Source organism: Parasteatoda tepidariorum, chromosome 5 (assembly GCF_043381705.1).
Source record: "Parasteatoda tepidariorum isolate YZ-2023 chromosome 5, CAS_Ptep_4.0, whole genome shotgun sequence".
NCBI classification, from domain to species: Eukaryota; Metazoa; Arthropoda; class Arachnida; order Araneae; family Theridiidae; genus Parasteatoda; species Parasteatoda tepidariorum.
Genome location: NC_092208.1, coordinates 88,046,184 through 88,070,742, shown reverse-complemented (window position 1 = coordinate 88,070,742; position 24,559 = coordinate 88,046,184). Strand labels below are relative to the sequence as shown.

At 32.2% G+C, this 24,559-nt stretch overlaps 1 protein-coding gene across 2 annotated transcripts; it reads right to left on the bottom strand.

Moving 5' to 3' along the window:
* Positions 1-4,040: 4,040 nt before the first annotated feature.
* Positions 4,041-24,559, bottom strand: LOC110282007 (ovoinhibitor-like). 2 transcript variants are annotated; one of them, XM_043039676.2, is made up of 7 exons: positions 24,284-24,559; positions 21,136-21,508; positions 17,863-18,012; positions 15,617-15,666; positions 12,168-12,282; positions 7,675-7,818; positions 4,041-5,209 (listed from the first exon to the last, which is right to left on the bottom strand). In XM_043039676.2, the coding sequence occupies exons 1-7, from the start codon at positions 24,333-24,335 to the stop codon at positions 5,161-5,163; spliced, it is 933 nt and encodes a 310-aa protein (XP_042895610.1). In that variant the 5' UTR covers positions 24,336-24,559; the 3' UTR covers positions 4,041-5,160. The 2 variants fall into 2 exon arrangements, with proteins under 2 accessions (XP_042895610.1, XP_042895611.1); XM_043039677.2 differs by having other exon boundaries at positions 12,168-12,276; positions 24,284-24,521.

The following is a 24,559-nucleotide window of genomic DNA, read 5'->3' as shown; positions in this document are numbered from 1 at the left end:
TTAGGGGGAAAAAAAGGAGTATAAAAGAAATGTGCTTAACAAAAGATGCATTCTTTTCAATGACACGCTAGGAATTTTAAAAATAGCAATGGAGTTTTTCTTTCTGTTGGGAAGAAAATAACTTACCTATAAATCGTATAGGGATTGCCTTATTAAAGTAATAGGATAAAATTGTAAGAAAGAAACGATGTTCGATTTTCGCTTTTCTGTATTTATACCAGAAATAAATAAAAATGTCTTCTACTTAAATCTTTTTTCGTAAAATGTTGCTGACTTAAATGACAGAAAAGTATTTCCCAGTAACGAATTTGTCGTAATAGCGGAAGGTTAGCAATTTTTAACTCATTATAAACTTCTAATTATTGTATCTTTATTATTAGGCTTTCTACGGTGACTAGGAAATTTGTTGTAATAGCGGATTTATCGTTGTAGTCGATATATGGAGCTTTTATTGTATGTTTTCGGGTGATTTCATTATTTATCTATCGCCTGCTGTGTTTGAAAACCGCTTAATAAACCAAAAAATACTTAGAATAATCTGGTTTTTACTTTGTTTGAAATCTTACTGGTTTCATATCCGAAAAAGTTTCAGTTTCCTAGATGAAAACTTCCTACATAGAGTCTGTTGTAAAAGTTTTCAATTTTCGTATGAGGAAGCTAAGTTTAATAATTTTGTTTTTAACTCAAAAAAATGCAGCTTCAAAAACTGAAATAAAATAAGGGAAAAATACGGAAAAAAAATTCACAAAAAATATTTTTCCAGAATTATTAACTTTAAAAAAGTAAACTTGGTAAATACAGAACATTTTCAACAACAAAGGTGATTAGGTAGAATATTATATTTCACGCGACTAATATGTTACGACAAATACAGATATATTGTTCACCCAAAATTAAAGCTAATTAAAATATAATAACAAATGTATAAATTATTCGCGTAAATAATACAGTGGGGATGCACTAATTAATTAGCATATTTGAGGTACCCTCTCGGACCATTGATTCTTAGAACGTGAAGATCCGATCATTAGATCAAAAGCTATGCAGCGTGGTCCATTTTTGTTGTTGTTTCAATGTACTCTCGCGTAAGATACTAAATCAAAAATGATTATTATAGCTGGATCGTAGCATCCAGCATAATATTTACCTGAAGCATTTATGCATAGGTTGTAAAATATTTTTTAAATAGCATTAATTTTGGCTAAGCAAAATATTTGTATAAGGCGTAACATATTTGTTGCGAGAAATATAATCTTCCACTCATCGACCCTTCTTAATAAAAATATTATGGATTTTCCATATTTAATTTTTAAGCTTAATAATTCACTAATATTCATTTGTTGTGATTATTTTTTTCTTCTTATTTTCCTTCATTTGTTGTTTTTGTCATCGGCCATTAAGCCAGAGGGGGGTGAGATTCTCCTTACTTTCCTGTGGACAGGGATTCGACTTCCTTCACACCCATACGTCACACCCTCTTATAGGGTGGACCCACTCATACATCCATTCATTCGTTCACAGATCTTAATTTTGACCTGAACCAGAGAACGATCAATCTCTAATTCAGTATCCCTAGAGGTACTAATTTGAAATAGGTACATGGAGGACTTTGTGATCCGACAGATTTAGCGCGCACCAGTCACCATTTACTACACGGGGAGTCTTCGGCCGACTGGATTCTCACAAACGTGAGTCCAGCACTCTGACAACCAGGCTATCATTTCTATCACCTAATTTCAGTTTTTGAAGCGGCATTTTTTCGAATTAAAAAAAAATTTTGAATTAAGCTACCACAAACAAAAATTGAAAACTTTTACAACAGTGGACGTTTTATCCTGGAAATTTAAACTTTTTTGGATATGAGACCAGAAAAATTTCAAATAAAAACTTTTTTAAACAAAATGAAAAACAGATTATTCTAAATACTTTTTGATCCAGTGAGCGGATTTTAAACGCTGCAGGCGATAGATAAATCTCCCGAATACAAACAATAAAAGCTCAATATAACGATTAAATAATAATGGTCGAAAAAATTTTGAAATGTAAGGTGTAAAATTTTTTACGTCGTTTTAAAGTGTGTAATTTTACACAGCAAAATAAAATATTTATACGAAATCAGTTGAATAGTTCTCAAGAAAAAGAATTTTAATGAAGTTGAATATTTAAGATTTGATATCTCAGGAACTATTCAGCCGATTTCGCTCTCAAATTTGGCACCTTACAAAGCAAACATTTTTCGACTATTATTAAATAAAATTATAATAAAGAAATATTTACTAAAATTTATTTTTTACATAAAATTATTTTTGAAAAAATAAATTTTATAATTGCAGGCAAAAATTTTTCAATTCTAAGATCCAATTATTAGATCAAAAGTTTTGTCTTCGTAGAAAAGCGTATTTAATCGAAATCGCTAGAAATTGTGCTCGTGAAAGATTGAGGCGAAACTAAGCAATGCTGATGCTTAATATTTGTATCCCGAATTTCAGCAATAAGCAAATTTTAAATAAATAAGTTATTTTATAGCTACCACAAAATAGTGCATAGTAAATATAAATAAAGGCAGAAAGTTTTTTCGGGAAAAAAATTGAGCAACTAATTAAAGAAAATAGGGAAAAAAAATAAAAATTTGAACAAAATCAAAATTAAATTGATCATGAAAATGAAATGATCGTGTTGGCGAAATGATCTTTTCGGCCGAATGACCTGTCGGCGAAGAGATCGTGTCAGCGAACTGAACTGTCGGCGAGATTAACTTGTCGAAAAAATGAGCTGTTGGAGGGCCGGAATAGCATGCTTGGTAGGGCTCAGGGCCCATGTCAAAGAGTTCATGGGTTCAATCCCAGGCCGGCCGAAGACTCCCCGTGTAGTAAATGGTGACTGATGCACGTTAAATCTGTCGAGTCGCAAAGTCCTCCATGGTGCGGATGAAATTTTTCTCCTTGGTAGATGAATGATGGGCTAGGGTTCTTTCCCGTCAGTCTAACCGTGGGAGGTTTTCATCTCCATGAAACGCAAATGCGGGTTAGTTAAACACAAAAGGCAAAAAGGCTTCGAAGGCAAAATTTCACCCAACCAGGAGTCCTTTGTCATCTGGATAGGGCTCAAAATTATAAAGCAACGGAGTTGCTTTATAACGGAGCTTTCAAACGACGTTAATAAAATAAAATAAAATGATTTTTAAAATATTAATGTTAATTTTTTTCATTGTTTTATCACTCATTTTCTTAAAACTATATTTCATTTTAGACAGTTCAATTCTCAAGTCTAGAGTGACATGCAGTCTAGCTCTGAATTATTTCTTAGTCTATTGCATATGCTGAAAATGAGATGATAAAAAAAAAGCTGAATCAAGGTTTCTCTTGAAAGGAAAATGAATTATGAAAGTTGAATAAATGTTGAATTTTGTTATTCTCTTTGAATTGAAAATATTTAAGGGAAATATAGATGGAATTATTTTATAAATACTAAACTATTTCATTATTTATTCAATACATTTCGTTATCAGAAAAAAGTATTTTTTGATATAACACTATTTTTTTCGAAAGCACATTCCTTCAATAATTTCATAAAAATGACCTCAACGGATTGTTTTGATTTTATCTAAATATAACATGTTAAAAAAATTATAACTGTTTTTGCGACCTTGCGAACCTTTTACGGAACCCTAGTTATACTAGAAACACCTTTCGGAAACAGCAACACTAGAACGTTCTCTATACAATACTTCTTTAGAAATGAGAAGCTGTACAATTTGGAAGATATTTGAGGTCCAATTATACTACTATACTGTCCAATTATGTAAAAATAAAATTCGATTTTTTTGAAAATTTCATGCTGATGTTAGCGAAAGGCAGAATCCCAAATCAGTCATAAAATAATCTTCCTTTTACTTAGTTTTTTGAAAGAATTAATTACACCGTAAAAATAATTTCGAATAATATATTTCGTTTGAGTGTTTTTCTAAAAAAAGTCGCTTTATTTCCACTTGCATTGTGGTATAAATTTCTTTAAAAAATTAATTTCTGGAAAAAAAGAAGCCCAGTACAAAAGTAATTTTTATTAGTAAACGATTTTCAATTTTATAAATTACATTTATATGAACACAAAATGAAAGGATACATTTTAAAATTATTAACTTATAGTATTGTTAAGAAAACGAAAAAAAAAACAGCAATCACAAAATGTATTAGTTAGTTTCTACTAAGGTAACATTAAGCCCTTTGAGACAGCATTTAGTTTATGTATAATTGTTACATTGGTCAGTATTAATCTTTATTAGAGGAACATAATATGCAAGATAATGAAGAAAAAAAACGCTATTACATTTATTTAAACATATTTTATCAAATATTTTTCGGAATATTATCTTTTTCTTTAAAGCATTATAGACTTAATGCAAGAAAACCTTATACCGTGGGGCATGAAATTTCAACAGCCGAAAATATGTTTTCAAAATTCAAACAAAATATTGTTGGATTACTTCCTCGTTGTGTAATCCGGAGAACAATAATTAGTTTGATATTTTGAAAATACTTTTTCAAAACTTTATAATTTATTCTAAGTTCACCTGAACATGCTACTTCGACGGCTATTAGTTTTAAATGACATAGAACTTGTTATGGAGAATTTCTTATAATTTGTTGTGATGAATTATGAAGTATTGTGTCCTCTTAAATTAACAGTTGTTTAATACTATAAGTACAACTCTTAGCTGTAGTAAATGGAAACCGACATTCAATTAAAACGGTAACGAAAAATGGTTGAGGACATACACAACAGCAAAGGGTTTGACGTGAAAACCAAAAATAACAATATTTTTTTGGAAAAAAATGACAAATTAACAGTTAAAAAATCCTTAAATGCATCCATTGAGTAGTAGATGATTTTAAGGCTACTATATTTTCACCACTTTGTTTGAATAACCCTCAAGTTTAAACGCTTTCAATCCCCCCACCCTCATAATTTAATGAAAGGTTATTCTACCAAAATGAGTTACAAACATTATCTCAATATCATGCGACATACAATCCTCATTTTCATTAAATAAATATATATATTTATGTACAGACTATTATATTTTTTTTCAAAAAAAAAATGTAGAATATGTATTAAATAAATCATAGTGCAGTCAACCATCCAAGAGAAACGCTCCTTTTTTTAAGTACTTCCTTGACAAAAGCTTGACGGCATCTTTTTTACTTGTTTCCTGAAAATAGAAAAATGGAGGAAAAGATTAAAAGTTAACATATTTATCATATATCACTCTCGAGAAAGGAAAACTTCTTCCTCATTTGGAGCAGATTTTTTTAAATTTATTTTATTATGAAAAACCGAACGATTGACAAGAATGAACACTTCATGTCGATCGTAAACGGAAGGAAATATTAATTGCGAATGTACCAATAATACAAGAAAGGTTACAACCTTACAAAAGGTTCAGATCACCATTCTCCCGGATTTGACCGAATAGTTAAATAGAAGAGCTGAAAATATTTAGAATAATGATATTCAAGTTTTTATCAGCACAATGTGTTTAATTCAACGGAGAAAACATATAAGTTGAAATTGGCATTTAGGAAAAGATGATACTTGTTCTATTTTAGTTAATGCTCATTAACATTATTTATTCGGTAAATTAATTTTCCTCCTCAAATTTCGTAACCATACTGATTTTTGTCTTGCTTGAAACGTTTTGAGTTTCGTATTATTTGTATAACAACTTCGCATCACTAATTCTGATCGAACTCATTCACATTTCATACCTGAGTCGAGTGTGAAAAATATAAAGTAAAACTCAAAAAATAAAATAAAACTTTAAAAACTGTGTTTCTCACTAAACTTGGCTAAGAAGAAAACAGTTTTTTTTCATACTTATGCACTTGAAATTGCAATTACTTTAAGAGGAATTTGAATTTAAAAAATATACACGTTAAGTTTATAAAGGAAAATGGCCCTTTCAGTATATTCTTCACAAGTATATTATTTCAAGTTTCTAAGTTTTATGGATTTTGAGCAGCAAAACAAACAAAATGTAACGTAAAGCAAAAGAGTGAGTATAAATTCACAGAAGCACTCAAAACTGTAGAAACTTTCGAACAAATTAAAAGTTCGAAAAAAGAGTGAGCTCATAAACAGAAATGGCTCTTTTAGCTCATCAGATTTCAACTCTGTAGTTTCCTTTCTGCGTTTTGCAAAGCGGTTCGCGTTTTATTTTTTATTAAAAGTTTAACAGTCCCTTCGAAAAGTTATCAAAAAGTTATTCCCGATCTATATAATTGAGAATGTAATTTTTTTTATTTCATCGCACTTCCTATCCATTTTTTGCATATCATCGTAAATTCGGGTTTTTAAGTTTTATAGTTTTTGCACACCAAAACGAAATGTAGCATAAAGTTGAGCACCGAAATTAGTGATGGTAACGCTTTTGTAATATATTAGAATAGATATACCAACTATACTTTACGCATTATTCAGTCCAAAATTACCTATGGTTATCTATAATGACCACCCTTATAATATTTTTTTTAAAACTTTTGTAACAAATGGCATCAAAAGATATACAGGGTGTCTCAGTTAAGCGTTTCAGAACTTTTAAGAGGGGTAGGGGGCATCCTGACGACTCGAAATCATATAGCAATGTGGGGTCGGAAATGCTTTCCTGAAGCGGTGACGTACACAGAAGCACCATAAAGAAAAGAGACCGTAAGTGAAAAATCGTTGTAATAATACATTGAAAAAATTATATGGTACATGGGCCAAAGTAAGTGTTCGAAGTTTCTGCCACCGGCTACAATGTACACCTCACATCTCCGGCGCATGGACATTCGAACATTCTGCAATACTCCAGGCATATCTCGCAGGCAGCTACTGCGATTCTTGCAACCAGCATTATCAACAGGGGTGTCATAAACCAGTGTTTTCATATGACTCCAGAAATCAAGACATGATAGGTCGGGTGACCGAGGAGGCCATATAATTTTTTCAATGTATTATTATAGCGATTTTTCACTTACGGTCTCTTTTCTTTATGGTGCTTCTGTGTACGTCACCGCTTCAGGAAAGCATTTCCGACCCCACATTGCTATATGATTTCGAGTCGTCAGGATGCCCCCTACCCCTCTTAAAAGTTCTGAAACGCTTAACTGAGACACCCTGTATATGGTTATCTATAATGACCACCCTTATAATACATTTTTTAAAATCCTTATAACAAATGGCATCAAAATCTATACATAGCTATCTATAATGACCTCCCTTATAATATTTTTAAAAAATTCTTATAATAAATGGCATAAAAAAAGTGTACTCATTGGGAGTCGCAAATTTCTAATTTAAGCGACGAAGTAACAAAAACGCTGTCAAAATTTGAAAGATGAGATGAAAAAAATCATCAGTTTAATTGTCTGATGAAACTCGGAATTGTTTTTACTAATCCTCCCTCTGTTTCTTCGAGCAATCAAACAAGTCTTGGTATTTTCAGTCCCGCCTTCATCAATAGTAATTCTACAGATTTCGATCTTCTTTCTTTTCCTGCCTTAATTATTAACTTGCGAAGCCAAATAAGTATACCCTGCTTCATTTTCAACTTTTTGACAAAGAATTTTTAAATAAATGTTAGGAGTAGTCATTATAGAACTCCCTGCAAGTAGATGCACAAAGAGAAGAGCTTACCCGCAATTGGTTTGTAGCATTCTGCAATAATTGGTGTAAAGATTACCATCCGAGCCGCAAACAGGATCATAAAATGGAAGACAGACTTGTGGGCATTTGGGTATAAAGAGACAATTGTCCATTGGCACTTGTACGATTCCTTGCCTGTAACAATTTCATACAACCATTTATAATCTTTTTTAAATCTTAGAGTTATACGCTATCCCCCCCCCCATTGTAACCACAGTTACGGCTCGACTTTTTCTCCATCCCAGCATTCTAACTTCTCACCGGAACTAACTGCTGCAGGAAGAAAAAAATCATGATTTGAAGAAACCATGGTAACAGAGAGGGGAGATCACGCCAATTTTATCTACAAAGAAAGTATAATCTGGGTAACTTTGGTGAGTACAATCATGTTAATCCCCTTTCATAAAAGAAAATCATCTCCTCGTTTTTAACTAACACTGCTTTTCTGTTAACTACTTTTTTTGTCTTCATAAAATTTATGGTGGTTTTGAGATTATTGAGAAGCCTTTTAGGGATTCTCAGATATATTTGAAGCTGGGATCAAAATCAATAGGTAGGAAGTTGATTTATACTTAGTATTATGTGGGCAATATGACGGTCTATTCTTTCCTGGTGAGCAGGTTTCAAATATTACAAAAAATTAGGAATAGTTCTTAAAATATCAAGTTAAAAATAATCAGACTCCATAAACACAGCTAAGTACTGTTTGGCTATCACGAGAATTCTTCATGTTTGCCTGCTGATGGTCACTGAGGTTTCCAAAGTTGATGGATTCGAATAAGAATGTGGGTTTAATCATTTCGCGTTCGTTTACGTTGAGAGAGTCTAGTCAGTTTTGAAAATAGGAAATAAACAGTTTTTTCTATAAACCCCTTAAGTTAATGGTTTTGTAACATTTTCAATTGACACAAAATAAATTTTAAAAACGGCGATGTTAGTGTTCCTAATTCTTTCGATCTGGCTTGCACAGAATTATAAACTTTTAAAAAATATTCTGAGAATATTTCTTAACATATTGGCTGCCTTGTAGCACTATATACGGAGTCTCAGTTAAGCGTTTTTAAGAAGGAGCATCTACATAGCAATGAAAGATGCGCTCCTGAAATGGTAGACGGTGTTGTGCGTAAGCTCAATAGATATTCGAGATTAGCCCAGATTGTTCCGGAATTCCATGCGCCAACGCTGTGGAAAAAATTTCCAACACATTCCACAGCCTATGTCCTTTTTGTTTTTGCAGTTCATTTATTATTAAAACGGGGAGGCTGAGATAGCTCCTGATTGATAGGGAATAGGGCCCAGACTCAGGTGGTCGTGAGTACGATCAACGCCGAAGATTCTCCGTGTAGTAAATGGTGACTGATACACAATAAATATGACGGATCACAAAGTCCTCCATGTTCGCATAACAAATCAATATATCTGGGGGTACTGAATAGAGATTGATCGCTCTCTGGCACAGGTCAAATCTGCAATTTGTGAATGAAAGAATGGATGTAGGAATGAGTTCATCCTATAAACGAGTTGTGACGTATGTGTGTGGCAGAAGTTGAATTCTTGACCTTGAACGTAAAAGAAGCGCCCCCTTGCGTCGTAATAGCGTACGACAACGGCATTATTAAAATGAATATTCACTTGCGATGTATTTCTTTATGATGTTCCTGTATAAATCAGATATATGATTTGAAGTCATCAAGATGCCTCCCCAATTTCTCTTAATTTGTAGCATTTCACTGAGACGCGCTGTATTTTTCAATGCCTGAAAACATAATTTCCACTGAGAGCAGCAAAACGTAATTTTAAGACAACCTGTAAAATAAAAGTTTTTGTACCTGGAAATTAGGGAAATATTTAGCCCGACAAGTTTTTAATTTCAGACTAGGTTTTTATAATTATTATTGCATTCTACAAGAGGTCGAGATATCCTGGTTGGTAGGGTCACATGTTTAAGATGTCTTGAGTTCAATTCCCACCGGCCGAACAGTATGTGTAGTAAATGGTGACTGGTGCGTGTTTAATCTGCAGGGTCACAGAGTCCTCCATGTTCCCATAACAAATCAATACCTGTTGGGGTACTGAATTAGAGATTGATCGTTCTCTGGCGCAGATCAAAATTGCAATCTGTGAATGAATGGATGTATGATTAGATCTACCCTATAAACGGGCTGTGACGTGTGTGTGGTTGAAGCTGTATTCTTGGTCATAAACGGCGCAACTGAAATACAAAACCTCTCTGCCTTAGTTTCACCAAGCAGGCCTGCTGATATCAACAAGTGGTTTTAGAAACAACACACAGACCCATTGATTTCCTAAACTGATTTCAAAACTCCTCGAAATATGTGAATTACAAATCCATTTAATAGGGAGATTTCGAACTTTTAGGTTAGCTTCCGTATATAAGATTGAAGCAACTGCTCATGCTCGCGTTTATTTTAGATGCTACGTACCTTTACGTTATGTTGGCTTGATTTACACTACAAAGACAAAGCTACACGCACACTGTTTATAGCTGTTAATTTTTTTTTCTCCTTAAGCCTATCTTCGAAGTAAAAACACGGAGACATGGAATGCGAGTTTAAAGAAGTGTATTGATAAAATTTAGAAATGAATTGTTTGATCTTAAAACCATTATTCATTAAAAAAATTACTTTATTGGTTTTGTTTAATATTATGCTCGTCTGATTGCACTAGTTTTATAAGAAACTAAATTCTCACTAAGTCAAAATTTTAAATTACATTTATTTGTTTTTCAACAATACAATTTAGTTAAAAGAAGTTGAATAATCAATTTAAGTTCAATAATATTTTTTAAACTATTAATAATAATAATATCGCTGAGTTCATCGAAATCTATAATCTATCAAATTTTTCTGCTCATAAGACCGCAGTTTTACTTAGAATAAAGCATCTTGAATCGTATGCCACAGCTTTAAAGAGACAGTCTACAGCCATCGTAAATGTCTGTTTTGATTTTGTGGTCGAAGTTAAAATAGTATTCTATTACGTTAACGGGGGGGGGGGGNGGGGGGGGGGATTAAGGATACTTGCTATTAATTTCATTCAAGCAAGTTTAATATTTCTTCATAGGCGCATGCGCATTTAACCAGAACTGACGAGTGAGCACTGGAAGTGAGTATGCGCAATTACGCAAAATCTTACGCACTGAAGCGCAAGGAAAATACCGCAAATTTGCGAAATCATCCTGTTATGTTTTATAGTAAACTGCCGTGATGCACCTCTGCATTCGGCTGTAAAATACTTTCGATTATCTAGATAGCTATGTCTGTAGCTAGAATTTCTATTCAGGACCTGCAGACCACCAGCATGCATTTTTGATAATCGAGTTTCATAATTGTAGGGTGAAAGTTTTTTGATATGCTTTGAAAAATGACTGATGTATGGTAAAACATAGAAGTTAATATCAAGGGCTCCAACACTTTCAAAATGAGTGAGCAGGAGACGGGTCCCTTAGCTTTAAATATTTGTCTAAATAGTTTTCTATAGGATCAAAAACTGCGTTTTTTCTTTAATCTGTAGGTTCTAACTCTGATCTCTTTTTCGACTACAATTTCGCTCTAACGAAATTCTTCAACACTGACTCTATGGATGGACTGAATATAAAGAATAACAAACTTCTTAAAACCGGAAGAAATTTAGAAAATTTCCGGTGTATCCCTCCGCTTATGTTATGCTTACAAACCTATGTGCGAATAGGCTTAATATTCTAGGATGTTTTATTATTGCGATTTGTGTTTAAATTTACGCGTCTTTTTACCATTCAAGAGAGTTTTCTGTAATTTATGAATTCTAACAGGTCGTGAGCCTAAAATAAATTTAACACGATTAATATCACAGCATAAATAAAGTGTTAAGGTTAGCCATGTTTTGAGTGCTATCCCTTATTTGGCTATATTTGTGTAAAATAGCACCGTTGGCTATTTGTTGGGCAGCATCGTAGCAAGCTTGCGGAGTCTTCCGAATTCATTTGTTGTTTGTTTCGTCGAAAGTTAGATTGAAAGAATGCCTTATATTGAAAACACTACGAGCATAATAATATTGGATGGTGCATTTTTACAAGCTTGGGTGTATTAGCCCCATCAGCGCTTAGCTTTATATGGTCAACCATCCATAGCCTTAGAGGGCAGTTGAAAAACAATATTTCTTAAGGCACCTTATAGAATAAGAAAAATTAAATTTAAAAAAAATGGCTCACTAACTTAATGCTTAGCAAAATTAAAAGTGAAAAAAAGAATTCCAAAAAAGTTATCAAACAGCAGTGGTCGCCATAGCAACACATGCAATGATGACACGTGCGCACTGTTTACTATCATTCTTGAACACAGTTGAAAAGTGTGATGACGTCCAAATAAGGTGCGCACGCCATCAAACCCAAAACAAAACCCATTTTGCCAATGAGTAAAAAATAAAAAGTATAAAAATTGAAAATAAAATGTACATTGTGACCCGGGCTTTTGAATTTAACTTACTTGCATGTCCTCATCCTGAGGAAGCATTCATTAAAATAAATCAGACCATCACTTCCACAAGCTGGTTTGGCAATTGGGATACACTCGTCTGGACACTCTTTACTTTCTTCTGTTTCTGGAAAAAAAATTTATTACATATCTTACCAACAGATGGTGCTCCTAAATGGAAATTTTTTAAAACAATGCCTGGAGCTGCCTATCAGACCGTTTCGGCTGAAATATATGTCCGGGCGCTTGTTGGTTATGGTCTCAGACTCTCGTTTTTGCTGCAAATGTTAGTTATTTAGAAATGACTGTTTAGCGGAGTTTTTTAACTTTAGCGCCATCTGTTGACACACTTTGTAACCAATTTTTAAGTTTGGGGAGAATTAAATTCTCAAGAGAGCAAAAAGTCGTACTCTTTTAGATACATCCATCTTTTCAATTAATTTTTCATATCGTTGAGTGTTTTTGGAAATCTTAATGATATGCAACTGTGTTATCAAATTTACTTAAGTAAATTTTATGTTTCAAAATTATTAAGATATTTTAAAAGACCATTATTTTAACTTACTTGAAATAACTTGCAATAATATTTAAGTTGTTCAAATTCAAGCGTTTTGTACCTCCTGAATAACAACCGTCACATGAATATTTTCTTTTATTTAAAAATAAATAAGTAAATAAAATAATTTTATGCAGAACAAAAAGCAAAATTCGTACAGTAATAAATATATGCTTACTAGCCTTTTTATTTCATTATACAACAGGCGAACCATTCCTGAATTTACGACCATGAATGTTCAACTCCGTAACCTTATAAATTTGAACCCAACCCAGAAGACAAGGGAACTTCTGGATCGAGTATTGAGACAAACTAGATTGTGACCTATTATCAAAATAAAAAAAATCCAGAGATTTTTTTTTATTCAAAAAAAATTGTTTTAGAAAATTATATCCCCTACAAATTTTACAAGTAAAAAAAGTAAATTTTCTGTGAGCTTTGATTATAGTTTTTCGAAATAATTTTTTTTACAATTTCGAAATGCAACAAAATTGTCAATAATCAAAGGAAATTTAAAGAAATGCGAAATTTGTGTGGATTTGAAGATGTTGGTTTTCAAGGAATAGATATTTATTTAACTTTTATGACAAACTGCATATGTCCATTAATTTGTACGATTTATATACCTCTGTACTGTCATTTTTAAGGATAAGAATATTACACTTGAAATCAGCAGATTATTCAGGATTAATAAATACTATCACGTGTTAAAAAGCTGAATAAAATCTAGACAATTAAATTTCAAGGCAATAATAAATATTTATATGACTCCTATCATATTATATGGCAGTGAACTGTTTTCCTTAGAAAAGGGTAACCGATGTAAAAAGGGTGAGCAATGAAAAAAAAAATACTACAAATTATTAGTTTATAATTTTTCTCCTAAAAAATTAAAATTCAAAACAAAATTAAAAAGCAAAACAAAACAAAATCGAAAAAATGTTATTAAAAAATTCGAAAAAAGCAATGATTTTTCTCGACATTCTCGTTTCAAATACTTGTATTTTTTTCTGGAAAATGTAACGAAAAAAAAGTATAAGTACAAAATTTTCAAAAGTAACTAATTACAAGTAAAATTACGTACTTTTTACTTTTACTTTCGTTACAAGTAACGAAAGTAATGAATCCTGGAGGCCATTAGCATCAATATTATCCCAGGTTTCAATGATGACAACCTGAAATTTCAGCCACAAATTAAAACTGCTCCTTTTTGGTGTATACAGTCTCATTGAGGAAAGCCTTCGCGTTTTTTTAGAGTATTGGTCATATAAAAGGGTAAACCATGTAAATTCATCCTGCTGGAAAATCCAACTTGAGTTACCAATTTTCTCTGCAATGGACGGATTTCTAGTGCTTTCTGATTATCAGCAATCTCTATACAGCCTGAAGGAGAGGCTACGTTATGTTTTAACCGTATGTGAAGCCTTCCCACACAATTAATGAACCTCCACCTTGCTGTATAATAGAGATTCTCTATTATACAGCAAGAGAGAGATGCTGTATAATAGAGATAATCCTCGTTCTGCATATCATTATAAAAGCACACAACACTGTCAGGTTCATCTTAATTCTTTTATTTTCCATTCTTTCATTTTGTTTTCCATGGTTATTCAATTCTTTTATTTGGATAGCTTTAAACGTGAGCTATAACTAGTTCTTTTTCTATCGCAAACTTTTTGTCGCAAATGTAAAACGACACAGAAGATGGGAAAAAAGGAGAAAAATCTTCAGAAAATGGCCAGCAATGTGGAGGCTTATAAATGGTGATAGATGGGCTTCGGCTATAATGGTAAATTTCACATAGCCTTTTCTCCTTGACCTCACGAAGGATAGAGATTACCAAAAAATGCTAGATGCTCATTTATTGGCAATTGAAGCGAGTAATGTGGACTCAAGTCAGATTTTCCAGCAGGAGAATACGCTGCATTTACGCTGTAAAATCTTCAAATTAGTGGTTTCTGAATAATTGAGTGCATTTCGAAATTGACCTGCCATTTCTCATGATCTCAAGCCTAATGAAAATGTAAAGGCCTATTCTCAGTAAGGCTGTATATACAAAAAAGAAGCCGTTTCAGTTTGAGGTAAAATAGAGGGCTGACATCATTTGCCTGAGATAATGGGGTTGCTAATATGCCTTAGGGTTTGGTAAATGACATGCAACATCATATACTTCAAGTCGCATATAAACATGACCGATACACTAGCTGTAATCAGGAGTGACTCCATTTCGATGGGAGATTCTATCTCCTCTTTTTCGATGTATTTTTTCCTGTTCAGGTGAAACAGGAAGTGAGTTACTTCTTGTAAATATGTATTTAGATACAGATGGGACACACTGTAAGGCACCAAGATCGAACTTACGAACAAGCTCTAAAGCAGCGGTGTAAGCTAAGACGTTTTAGTTCACAGATTCGAACCTACGTCTCAGCGCCAACCCTCGGATCACAACAAATTAAAGGGGTCATGTGAGGATCTAGTTATGTATTATTAGTTAGTATTTTCAAAATATGAACGACGGCTATTTTTTCGGTCTGACTGTATTTTGTCAAGATATCTCAAATTTAAATTATTTCAACTAATTATTATGTCCCGATGACAGCTCCATCTGTAAGTAGATTTGACAGTCAAATTGAAGCATATGTTTTTCCGGAGAATCCAAACATGAAATACATAAAGGGTTCTTACTGAAGATTTTCTTCCCACCCCATCAACCAAGGGGTGAGTTTGAAGTCTCAAATTTTAGATTATTTAATTTATCTTTTAAAATATTTCAAACGTGCACATTAAGAAGTTTGTTCAAAAGCATATTTCTCCAAATATTTGACCATTTTCATGCTTTTTTAACACCCTATTTATTTGGAGAAAAGAAACAGTAAATATGAAATATATAAAAGTTATTACTTACGACTGAATCTTTCATAACAAACAGTAAGGGGGAGCTTTTGTAACAATTTCCTGTGAGGACAGAAAATAAAATATTTAGCTTTAGTCCAACGATTATGATAATTATTTATACAAAAAAGATAGATAAAATTAAAGATATCTAAATATTTTTACCACGTGCAAATCAAATTCGGGCAAATCTATGACTGAAAATCTTCCAATATTTACTAGAGAATTTTTTCAATAAATGTAAATAATTTCTCAAAAAAAAATCATCAAAATTAAAATGTCATAGTTAAAATTCAACCTTTTATTAATTATAAACTTTGAATTAGAGAGTTTAAAATAATTACCGTGTGCAAATCCAATTTCGGGGCCATGCAAGGTAATTCACAAATGTAATATGGTTCTGTAGGAACACGACATAAAATGTATCCCACTAAACTCTATTTACGTTTTTTTTATATTTTGTAATCTTGCAAACTAGTTACGAACATATTTTTTAATCATTTTTGCAAAATGTCAGAAAGTTAAAGGACTTTTGACTTCGCTACTCGCTTTATATGTTACATTTTGTGTTTTATTCTGCATTTTTCTTGAATTTTTATTTTGTAATTTTTTCTTGTTATGTTTTATTTTCATTTCGATTCTTTTTTGTGCCTCTCACTCTATTTTATTGATATATTTTGCTTTGGCTAAATTAATACTATAATAGAAATCATTCTATTCTGCCTATGTAATAGCGTAAGCTTATGACGAGACGAGATCAAAAGCGTTATCGAAATCACTAGTGAGGAAGGTGGAACTGGAAATATCAACCGTGTTTGATTGCCGGAGCAAAGCTCGCCTTTTAATGTGGTGACCATCGTTCATATCCCAGCTATGGCCGTTCGATACGAAATCTGTTCTCAACTCACATCAACCACAGTGCTGATGTGAATATTTTCTAAATCAGAAGTAGGCGATTCTTAGGTCAAAATCCCGTTTCTGTCGGGCAAACCGTGGTAGGTTTTCGTTGCCATTTCAACTGTTGCCATTTCTTAATCCTGGAGTTTCCTTTGTTGTACGTTTGGTTCAAAATGACAAGGCTACAAAATAGAACATTGATAACAGTAAACCCAAACATGAATCAGATTTTTAATGACGATTACAAAATAAAATAAAGTCATGAAATCAAACTGGCTTATTTGTTTTCTTCCCACCTTCCTCAATAGTAATTCGAGAGATATTTTTTCCTTTATTTAAATATTAATTAGTAATTTCTGTTTCGCCTACTTCGTCGACAAGAATTTTTAAAAGTTTACATTAGCACTTTAATTGCGTAACATCCTGCATAATACACAATACATTTCTATTTCAATTTAATAATTTAATATTGCACATGACATTAGACTAGAAAACTTTCTATGGCTTTTTTAAGCTCTAATCACTTTCATACATACTGAGAAATAAAATATAAAGAGAGGTAGAGAAAGAAGATAAGAATTATTACGCAAATGTAATGTATTCTGACAGCGAATGCAGTTATAAACACAAAACAAAGACAACTTCTGCATATTTTTATTTTTTATTTCTCTTTCCATCGCTTTATAAAAAAATATCGCTGTATTTTGTTTGTTTATTAATAAAGACGAAAATGCGTTTGTATTTTTATATAAATTTTATTAGTGCAGAAAGTTTTATTTCTCGTTTTTATTAACAAATTTCTATCAGACTGTTTTGTCAATTAATTGGATGGTTTTCTGTAATTGAGTATATATTTAATGATATGTATAAAAAATCAAATCAAAATAATCAATGTGAATTAATGTCAAAAATGTAAATCACATGTCATATCAGATATTATGGCGAAGATTTCTGTTTAGGATCCTGTACCGAATTGGTAAATAAGTTTCGGCAATTGTTATAACGCAAAATCCTACAAAAAAAAATTTATTTTGATATTTTCGAAAACTTCATATAAGCTCAGGGTAATTACCATAGAATAATGACACCGTCTGACTACTTATAAAATTTGAACGAACAAAATTGGAAGAAGTCGGCTTTACTTATTATTATTGCGACCATTTTAATATGGTTTTCTCTTTTGCTAAGAACGCCATCTCTCAACAAGCAATTGAACTATTTTCCCATAGTAACTGTTTTCTTAACCAAGATACGAAAATTTCTTTCCTCTAATACATAAACAAAAATAGGTATTTCATCGTTCTTCAACTCTCTCCGGGGAAAAATATGATGACGTAAGAAAGATATAAAACATAAACAAACCCACAGTTTCTTTTCCTCATCAAGCAGATATTGTGGTATATCCTCAAATCTGATCCACACACTGGTTCGTTAAGGTCCAGGCATCGGGAGGGACACAAATAATGAGTCCCCATACATTTCAACCAGTGTCCACTGCTCACATTGTTCTTCCTATAAATGGACAATACAAACTATTTATTAGTACAGACCTCGCATTGCATTGATAGCTTAATTGGGTTTAAAGTAGTGTTTCCTCGAATATGTGTTCATTGGGTTTTACGCACAGATAATAAGAATGCCTTTCTTTTATTGGTGATTCGCAAAATTCAATAGGAGAAATATATGAATCCCTAACCCTCACTTGTTATCAATAACTGTTCACGTCGTAGCGTACGCATCCTCGGGATTTTAAGATGTCGGAATTTTTTCCTCTTTTGAGATTACTCGTCAACTGTTTGTTGCAATTAAAACGTTCTTCCATTACAAAAGCACTCAAAGACTATCAATAAGTCAATTTATAAGTCAAAGTAATTTATTGATTCACCCAAATAAATCTATATTGTGTTGTTGAATTAGACTAATATAAGATTTCTCTCGTTTCTCTTTTAAGTTTCCCTTCTTAAGAAACTTCGCCACTAAGCTTTTCAATTATTACACAATTGGTGAATTTTTTAGTGGGAACTTTAACACAACACATTGCACTGCCTATGTGACACCAAATGCATGCAATTTCGTTATATTGTCGGTGAGTTTTTGAATCTGGACACAGCTCAAAATGTATAATTACGAAATGGATACTGCTCTAAATGCGCATCTTAATTTCGTGCTTTCAAACAAAATTTATCAATTGAACGGGGAATTACGTGCTTTCTTCTCTTTACTTATTTAAACAATAAACTTAATCATTACGTGGGAGCCGTGATGGCTCAGAGGATAGAGAGTTTACCTTCCAATGAGGTGTCCCGGGTTCGAATCCCAACAGTGGCTGATCGATTCGAATTCCGCATCCGACTTGCACTGATCACATTGCTGACGTAAAAATATCCTTTGTGGTAGATTGATCATGGGTTAGAGCCCCCTTGCCGCCGGGCTAACCATGGGAAGTTTCCGTGGTTTTCATCTTCATGTAACGCAAATGTGGGTCAGTTCCATCAAAACGTCTTCCACGAGGGCATAATTCTCGCAATACTTGATTCAGGAACTCCTTTGTTAACCAGATTGGGTTCAAAATTACAAGGCGACGAAGTTGAACATTAGTAGTCGTAAACCCTAAAATTGGGTTGGCTGTTCAACGACGCTTATAAAATAAAATAAAATTATTCTTACATATTATAATATAGGGCCATCAAAAGCGACTCTAAAAAATTTTCTTAGTGATGAAGCTATAAGTTATGAATAAAATTGTTGTCAACTTTTCTTAGTTTTTCCGGAAGATTTTATTTTTATATTTTAAATGTTATGAAAATTTATACTTTGATATTTTATTCAGTGTTTCATAAACTTGATTTAGACTGTTCTTGCTCACCATTATACTTAATAAATTTACCCATATGTATAAACTATCTGACAATCAATAATGTGGTGCTAAAGAAATTTATGATGGCAGTTTAGAGATTAAGTATGATTGGTGTAGTATAAAAATCTACAAATAAGCGTATTAATCTAGAGGTCTTCAACCTTTAGCAACAATAATTCAGGAAATCGTGTGGTTCGCGCATGTATTGGTAATGGTAAAGAAATTCAACAGCAGTAGGAGAATAGTAGTTCAGCTTAGTACTATAAGGTATTGAATATTTTTTGGGGGGAATTTTGCTATCCTAACGAATTAAACTAACAGCTGTTTCAACTATAGATTCATAACGTGTTCACAATTTGTAAAATACTGTGTTCGCATATTTCCTTGATGGATGATACAAAAAGCTCTAATTTGTATTTCTCTACGGAATCATACGTATACGGAAAAGAGAACGAAGATGAGTGCTTAAAAATGGCAAGGAGGAAATTAAATTTCTTTAAGACAAAATTGCGAAACGGCTACCTTAAATTATACTTAAGCATACTTTTCTTCGTAGCTGTTTAAAAAAGTCAAGTAAACGTGTAAATAATTTCATTTGTGTTCCTTTTAAAAAATTAATAAGTAAACGTAAAAATATGAAATTATATAAGCATGCCAAATGGTCAGACAATATTTGTCAAATAGTGAAAATCTTTGGGAGACTCTTCTGAGCCCGGGTACCAATCTCTTCCAACAAAATGTTTTTATACCTAATTGATCAAACTATAAATGTCGTAATTTTTCTCATCAAAATTCCAGCACATCAACATTTATAAGAACATTTAATATTCGAATTAATTATTCATACTCCACTTTCAAATCTGTTTTCGCTGGGGTGCCATAACACCAATTCTGTGTATCATCTACACTCATGATTTTCCAACTGATCAAGAAGAAATATAAAGGGTATATTTGCAGACGATATAGAAGTAACAGTCAAATCTAAGAAAACAATTTCAGCACTAGTTAAACTGCAAAATAAAATCTAAAATATTCAAGAACGGTGTCTTGACTGGGACAGAAACCTGGAGTAAACCATGAAGTTTCAAGTGCAGAAAATATGTTCTCAACTAGCAAATTATTTTAGGACTACTTTCCTACTGCTTAATCCAGACTAATCCTGCCTTAATTTGCTTTCATTTTAATTTTTCACAAAAAAAAAAAACATTGCAGCATTTTAAATTTTATTGATTGGTTAAGGTTAGCCTGAACTTTTATTTTCTCTTTATTTTATTGATTAGTTAAGGTTTACCTGAACTCACTTTTCTCTATATTTTATAGATTAGTTAAGGTTTACCTGAACTCACTTTTCTCTATATTTTATAGATTAGTTAAGGTTTACCTGAACTCACTTTTCTCTATATTTTATAGATTAGTTAAGGTTTACCTGAACTCACTTTTCTCTATATTTTATAGATTAGTTAAGGTTTACCTGAACTCACTTTTCTCTATATTTTATAGATTAGTTAAGGTTTACCTGAACTCACTTTTCTCTATATTTTATAGATTAGTTAAGGTTTACCTGAACTCACTTTTCTCTATATTTTATAGATTAGTTAAGGTTTACCTGAACTCACTTTTATCTATATTTTATAGATCAGTTAAGGTTTCCCTGAATTCACTTTTCTCTATATTTTATAGTAGGGGAAAGAGATTATCTCGCAATAAAGTTAAGATTGATTTAGAAAATCTGAACACAAGATCAAAAGTTATTCTAAATGTACGTTAACTGCACTCACCCGCAGTTTTCTTTCACCAAGTGACATTCGCTCGCATAAACTTTACCGTCCGTTCCACAGACAGGCTTATAATGAGTGCATTCATTACTCGGACAGTTATTCACTCGGGGTGGCCGATTCAGGTAGGACTCTTCGAATTCTGGTTGACCTTTCTTTTCGAAATATTTTATCCCTTTGGTGTTCCTTGGTGAATTCTGTTCTTCTTCGGAATAAAGTTCTGGAAAAAGAAGGTGCCGACCTGCTTCAATGACAAGACCGTCTAAGAACCTTCGATGATTATCATCATCCAGAGGAGGTGGTAACAACACTTCGTCATTTTCTTCCTTTGCTTCGAAATTGTAATTTTGTTCTATAAAATCCGAATCTATTTGACCTAAAATTATTAAATTCAAAATATTGACATTTATAAAAAGAAAATTTACCATGTGTTCCGTAAAAAGAAATCCATAATGTATTTTTTTCAAGCATTGTGAATAAGTCAAAGCAGCACTTACTGTAGGGCACAGAATCCGAGAACATTTAACTATCATTTAGAAAAATTTTCGAAACTTGTAGGTTAAAAAATATTAAATTGAAAGGTTCTAAGTGTGATTTTTGTAAAACAAGTAATAAGTTTTTTTGTTATGAGATTTCAGAATGTAAATGTTTACCTAATGATTCAAATATAGAGACTAATAAAAAACTTCTTCCCCCTCATAATGTCAAGTCATTACAGAAGTTTTTAGGCAGTAGGCAGTATAAATGTTTATCACCGTTTTATTCAAAATTATTTGTCGTTAAATAAATTACTTATAAAATATGCTATATTTGTAAGGACCGAAGACTGTCAAAAATTATTTGAAGAGTTTAAAAATGCGTTAACTTCCAAACCAGTTTTATGTCTTTTCAACCCATAGAGAAAATGTCATTTGTATGTAGACGCTTCAGGTGAAGCTATAGGTGAAGCTATAGGTGCAGTCCTTAAACAAGAGCACCCGGATGGAACTCAACATCCCATTTCATTCCATTCGAGACAATTAAGAACTTATGAGAAAAATTACTCAATTACTGAGTTGGAATGTTTAGTAATAGTAGATGCTCTGGATCTACATTATCTTCATGGAATACCTTTCACCGTGCATACAGACCATGCAGACCCAGTTTAATTGAGGAAACATCTGACAGGTAGGTTATTTAGATGGTCTTTGAATTTATCAATGTATGAATATGAGATAAAATATAAGAAAGGAAGTACTAATCATGAGGCAGGTATGCTTTCCAGAAAGAAAAAAAATCTCTCATCATAATTGCTATTCTACTCATTTAATTCAAAAATAAAAATTTATTGAACATTAAATGATTGATAATCTAAATAACAATAACTTTAAAAAAATTAATGATGCTTTAACAGTAAGTAAAAAAGGTTTAATTAAAATTGTAGTCCCTTTCTCCTTAAGAGAAGAATTAATTTCAAAGGTTCATGATGAATTTGGTCATCCAGGCGTAAAGAAAATGTTAAGTATTATTTATCCATACTATTATTGGTCGAATATTATTAAGGACATGAGTAATTATGTCAAACAGTGTGAAACCTGTCAGTTGAAAAAGATCTTACACTTAAAAAAATATGGTTTGTTTCAGTCATAAAAAGGCCTATATATCCCCTATATTAGTCCCAGGTTACAGTCAACACTACCCAGCAAAGAACCCTTTGAGTTAATATGATTGGACTCTGCCGGTGATTTTAACTACTATACTTCTCCTAAAAAACATTTAAATACTGTAATTGATCATTGTACAAGATACAGTTGGGCTTCTTGTAGCAAAAATATTACATCAGAAGTGTATTCACATTTGTTGGAACCTTTATTTATATCATATGCCCCAAAAGCTTTATTTACAGCAGAAATTCCAAGGGACTTTTGCAGATTCATTTTCAAAAGACAAGTGCGCACTTTTTTCACATGCAGCATATAGTTATTATTCCTTTCATGTCGTGTGATCCATAACATCCAGACTTCTTCGTTAGGGTTGACTCCGTAGGAAGTAATCATAAGATCGGATGAAGATGTATTAAAATCTCCAATTATTTATTAAATTGAATGGGAATTCGGCTTCATAAAGATATTTTACTGAATTCATTTTATAAATAAAGATTACAATTCTAACTAATTAAATATAATATAACGTGCGAAGTGCTTCGTTTATTAGGTGAAAGAGATTATTTAATGTTCTTGTCTGTTAGAAAGGCTTATCTACAATTAAAATATAATTCTTTTTAGGTTTGATTTTAAAGTCCCTATAATTCTATGTTATATTACTATTTAATTCTATGATATTTAGATTTCATTGATTCCCTTGTGTTCCAAATTTATGGAATCTCTATGATCAATCATGTAAACAGTACGTCACATTCATACAATTACGTTCTGAACGTTACAAAAAGTGAATAATAAAAACATTTTTATATCCATCACATACTATTTACAGTACAATAGTTCATTAATCAAGTAATGTTCAATTTCGGAGGAGGGTTTCGTTCACGAAACTACGCCACTGTTCACAGCTTAAACAAAAGTTATTTAAAATTAAAAGCACTGAAGAAAAAAAAGAATTTTTTTTCTTCATAAAACAAAAATTCGTCACTTGGATGAAGAGTAGTAGACCCACCTCTTTTTATAGAAAAGAAAAGGTTGGGCAAAAGAAATTCTTCAATTTGTTTCAGAGACCATTAGTTTTAAACATAAAAGTAAATCACAAAAAAATTTCTACTTTAAATTCTATAAAATGAATAGAAAAATAAATTTTGTTTCATACCAAGTTACACTGTATTTAAATTTTATCCTAAAATTAGATTTTTAGTGTTAAACTCAAAGTTAAAGCAAACAAACAAGGCGTTTGCGACTTTCGAACACAAACGCAAAAATCAATTTATGATTTGTTTATTTTTGTTGACAAAAGAGGGAGTTCGAAATCGACAAAAAAAATGCTTACGTAATATTTGAACGCCCCCTAATGATAATATTTGCTTTTTTTCGGAAAACATAAAGAAGGTGCTCTATAACGAAGGGCCATCTATATCAAAATACTTTTTATCATTATATATATTTTTTTAATTATGAATTTTTACAGAGGGGGGGGGGAGGGAGAGAGAATATGAATCACTCACCAGTTGCTGAGAAGACGAGACAAAAGCAGATGATGAAGAATGTGTGTTGCATTGTTCTGAGTAGAGGATAAGTTCAGTGTCACAATTGAGTGCTACAAAACAGCGACAGAGGACGGTTGCTGGTCGCATGCTCTAACACCCGTATAAGGCTCTTGTTTCATTCATAATTCCTCACCCAGATCAAAAGTCTGTCTAGTTTGTTTGTTCTTTTATTGAAGGAATCAGACATCTTTGGTCTCTAGAAATAGATGAGCAAGCAGACTCTCATTTTAACCC